The sequence below is a fragment of the Ixodes scapularis genome, unplaced genomic scaffold (genome assembly GCF_016920785.2).
Source record: "Ixodes scapularis isolate PalLabHiFi unplaced genomic scaffold, ASM1692078v2 PGA_scaffold3__209_contigs__length_174095766, whole genome shotgun sequence".
Taxonomy (NCBI): Eukaryota; Metazoa; Arthropoda; class Arachnida; order Ixodida; family Ixodidae; genus Ixodes; species Ixodes scapularis.
Genome location: NW_024609868.1, coordinates 163,118,594 through 163,122,650, shown reverse-complemented (window position 1 = coordinate 163,122,650; position 4,057 = coordinate 163,118,594). Strand labels below are relative to the sequence as shown.

Below are 4,057 nucleotides of genomic sequence, written 5' to 3'. Positions count from 1 at the left end.
AAAATGAAATGTAACGAGATACATTGGCCCATGATTTTATCATGATAAAAGGAATTCACAGAAAATATACTCCAATACTGAAATGCAGATCCAGAATAAAAAAAATGTTGAGCGATATAGAAATACAATTACAAAAATTATTTCTGAAATGCTATTGCGATACAATTCTACACCGATATCGCCCAACCCTGATTTCGAGCCATAAGCGCATTTGGCAGTGAGTCATTTGCAGAGCTGATTTTGTTTAGCGTCGACTCCCCGGATTATGGCGTTGATCAAGGTGGAACCATGGGCGTGTTGGTAAGGCATAATGATTTAAAGTTTACAGCTCAAACTGACTGGACAGAAGAGAAAAGACACATAACGGTACACAAGAGAATGCACACAAGCGATTGTGTATCTTCTCTCTTCTCCCCCGTCTCTTTGCGCTGTATGGTGTAGAGTTGTTAATGCAAAACCGTTTCCTATGCTTTTCTAAACTCGGCTTGTTATTCCATTACCACGTGTACGATTGCTGTTGCTAGTTTCTATATCATTGCTTGATCAGCTTCTGATGTCCCCTGATCGGTGCTTGGGTTGGTTGCGTGCTGCCTGCAGTAGTTCTTTTTTGTTGTGGGCTTATAGCTTACGCCTACGATAGGGGTCGGGTTAGGGGCAGGATTGTAACTTTTTTTTAAAAATCAATTTAGCTTTTCCCATTCCTGGTATTATCCCATCATTTAATGGTTGAGGCGCGTCAATACGTCTTCTAAAAATTTAACTTTTTGACCTTGTCTATTTGTTTCTGGCAACTTGATTTCTTTGCATCCTTATTTATGCTTGGTTTTGGTTACTAGAGCGTAGAAGGGTTTGAATTGAACCTGACCGGTTAAGCTGAGGGTTGCATGTGTGTATCTTTTGTTTTGCGTGTATATATCAGACCTTTTATCCTACTGCTTTGCAGTTAAGGCATACCATGCTTATTGGGATGTTTAGATATACCCTCAAGAGCTCATCACGATAATTTACCATACTAGAAACTCAACTACCTATGAATGGTATAAAGAATGCCCTTTTTTTTTGTCCAAAGTCGAGCGAAGATCACTTTATCGTAATCCGGATCGATGTTATTTGTGAGTGTTTCAGCCAAAATTGTGGGGCCTGTGTTATAAATCCTAACTTTTGTCATGTCTCGGAGCAGGTTAGAGTATCCATGTATTTTTACTACTTCTTGTTCTCAGGAACTGAACATTCAGTACTTTATTGTAGTGGTCTGCGCTGCATGTGGTGATAATGTGTTAGTTGGGTGGAACTGAGATCTGTGCGCAAGTTCTTCACTTCCTCGCCCTGAAATGTTTCTGAATAGTTCTTGAAGTTTTTCGCGTTCATTTGATAGATGTTTGCATAGTTTCCGGGTCTGAATGTCTGTAGATTTCTGGGGGTAGCGTCCAGGCAGAATAGTGCCTTTAGACCGTTTACTGCTAATCGTTTTCCAAGGATGGGAAAGTCATAATCTTCTATTACATTAGCGTTGTGCATTGGATCATGGTTCGTGAAGAAGTCGCCTTCGCTGCCAGTTTCGTCCGAAACGTCCCTATTGCTGGAGACGCGTTCCAGGCACCACCGAGAACGGTCGACTTCTCCGGGCTCCGCGAACCCCGGAGGAGAACGTGATCCTGGCGTAAACACCGCCCCGATCCGTCGGCCCGCTGCCGCCCGTCCGCGGAGAGATCGGCGTCTCGTTCAACGAGCGGCGAATATCTGCCAGCCCTTCGCCCCAACATGGAGGTCGTCGTCGAGGGAGAAGTCATCGCCCCGGAGGACCTCAATGCGGACTGGATCCCAGTCCATACGGCCAGAAAGAAGGCTCGACAGCCGAAAGTACCCTCACCGAAGCCATCGAACCCAGCCGAGCGTCTGGCTTCCCGCAGCTCGCCAAGGCCTGGCTCCAAGCCGCGCCCGCCGCAGCTCCCAAGACTACCTGACGACGACTACAAGATCGTCATTCGTCCACGTGGTGGCCTCAACCTAAGCTCCATGAGCACAGGCAAGCTGCAAGACCTTATCTTCAACGCTGCCCAGACCAACTACGACGCCGCACGCGCCGACCAAATCCGAATCAACGCTACTCAAAACTCTATACTAATCAGCACCCCCTCCGAAGAGCGGGCGCGCACGTACTTCAACCTTCACACCTTACGCATCGGAGAGGAGAACTATCCCCTGGCCACATACGTAGCAGATCCTGCCAACACCTCACGCGGAATCATCTTTGATGTTCCAGAATACGATACACCGGACAACATCAGCCGATACCTAATCGACTACAATCACGACCCGGCTATTCTCCTTGCCCGCCGGATGGGAAAAACTAACTCCGTGCTAATAGTCTTCGACAGCCTGGAGGTGCCCCACTGGGTCAGCTACCACGGGGCCCCCTACCGCTGCGTACTATTCAAACACAAGACGGAGGCCTGCAATATCTGCTGGAAGATCGGGCATAGGGCAGATGTGTGCCCCTCACCGAGAGCCAATAAGTGCCCACGCTGCGGAATCGACAATCCGCCCACTGACCACGACTGTGAAGTGAAATGCGCCGTATGCCGAGGACCCCACCCCACGGGTTCCCCGAGGTGCAAGAAACGCTTTCAAGAACACCCTGCCATTCGCCGCCGTCAGGCACAACGCCCGGTCGGCGATTTCGGCAAAAGTTCAACCCCACCGCCCCCCCGTGGCAGGTCCAGGGAACGCAAATCAGTACCCTCCGAGCCCGGATTCCGATCCCGGTCCCGTACTCACTCCAGACCCCGACCACGATCCAGATCCAGGTCCAAACCGCGCCAGGTCCCGCAAGACGAGCCGCCCCGACAACCAGCGGCCACCAAACAGGTGAGCTGGGCTAATGTGGCCTCCGGTTCCACGGGTGGTGATGCCAGAGACAACGAGCTCGCGGCTCTACGGCGAGAGGTCCAAACCCTCACGAAATTAATCACTGCCGTTCAGAAGGAAAATACTGAATTACGAACCCTAATTAAACAGAAAGAGGTTACCCCTCCAGCACCCACTCCTGTCCCTCTCCCACAACCCGTTGCAGTCGCCATACCCTCGCCTGATAGCGCCGCCCAGCCTACCAAGCGTAGAGCAATCGATACTAATGACGTCCAAATCGTAGACGAATTACGCCGACTCTCAGAGTCAATGACCGAAATGTCTCGCACTTTCAGTGCCAGACTGCAAACCTTAGAGCAAAACGTTCACAGCCGTTTTACGGCAATCGAAGGCATTGTTTCAAAGCGCTCCTCCGAATTGGCCCAACTCACCGGTCAAATGGACCAACTCACCAACCTCTCATCCCAGGCAGGGTCCTCCAATCCTCTACCACCCCCACTATCCACACCCTACCTCCAACAGTGCATCCCTGAGTATGGCTTTACCTCTCCCCCACCCGCCACGCCTCAGTAGACACCAAACCACTATCTGGCAATGGAACTGCCGCAGCTTCCGACGGAAACGTGGCAATCTCCAACATTACATACAATCCCTCGAAACACCCCCCGATATCATAGCGATTCAGGAAACCCGCGGCCTGGTCAAACTTGCCGGCTATAGAACTTTCCAAAATCCTGATAATAAGGAACCCAATACCGCCATCCTCACACGTAGACACCTAACCGCTTCATACAAAAGCCTTGGCGGAGTTGACGTCGAGCACGACTTCCTGGAGATCCTTCCGCAGCGGAAAGGCGACCCCCGTCTCTATATACTAAACGTATACAGCCCCCCGTCGGCTCGCAAACACAGATTTGGCGTTCTCTTTTCGCGTGCCCTAAGGGAGGCGGGTCCTCACGGCGTGGTCATAGTGGGAGACTTCAATGCCTCCCACACGGCATGGGGTTACAGGACATGCACTCCCAAGGGTCGGGATATATGGACCCAAGCGCAACAACACCGTATCACCCTGGTAACGGACCCCCTCCAGCAAACACGAATAGGTACCAGCGTAACGGTTGACACGACACCGGACCTAACGTTCACACACAACACAGCCCTCTTAAACTGGCGAAATCTCGGAGAACCG

The 4,057-nt window shown here is 50.8% G+C and overlaps 1 protein-coding gene across 1 annotated transcript; it reads left to right on the top strand.

Moving 5' to 3' along the window:
- The first annotated feature begins 1,760 nt into the window (after nucleotides 1–1,760).
- LOC120840235 (serine/arginine repetitive matrix protein 1-like) lies at nucleotides 1,761–3,745 on the top strand. The gene has a single exon (XM_040210647.3). The coding sequence runs from the start codon at nucleotides 1,762–1,764 to the stop codon at nucleotides 3,439–3,441; it is 1,680 nt and encodes a 559-aa protein (XP_040066581.1). The 5' UTR covers nucleotide 1,761; the 3' UTR covers nucleotides 3,442–3,745.
- Nucleotides 3,746–4,057: the final 312 nt, after the last annotated feature.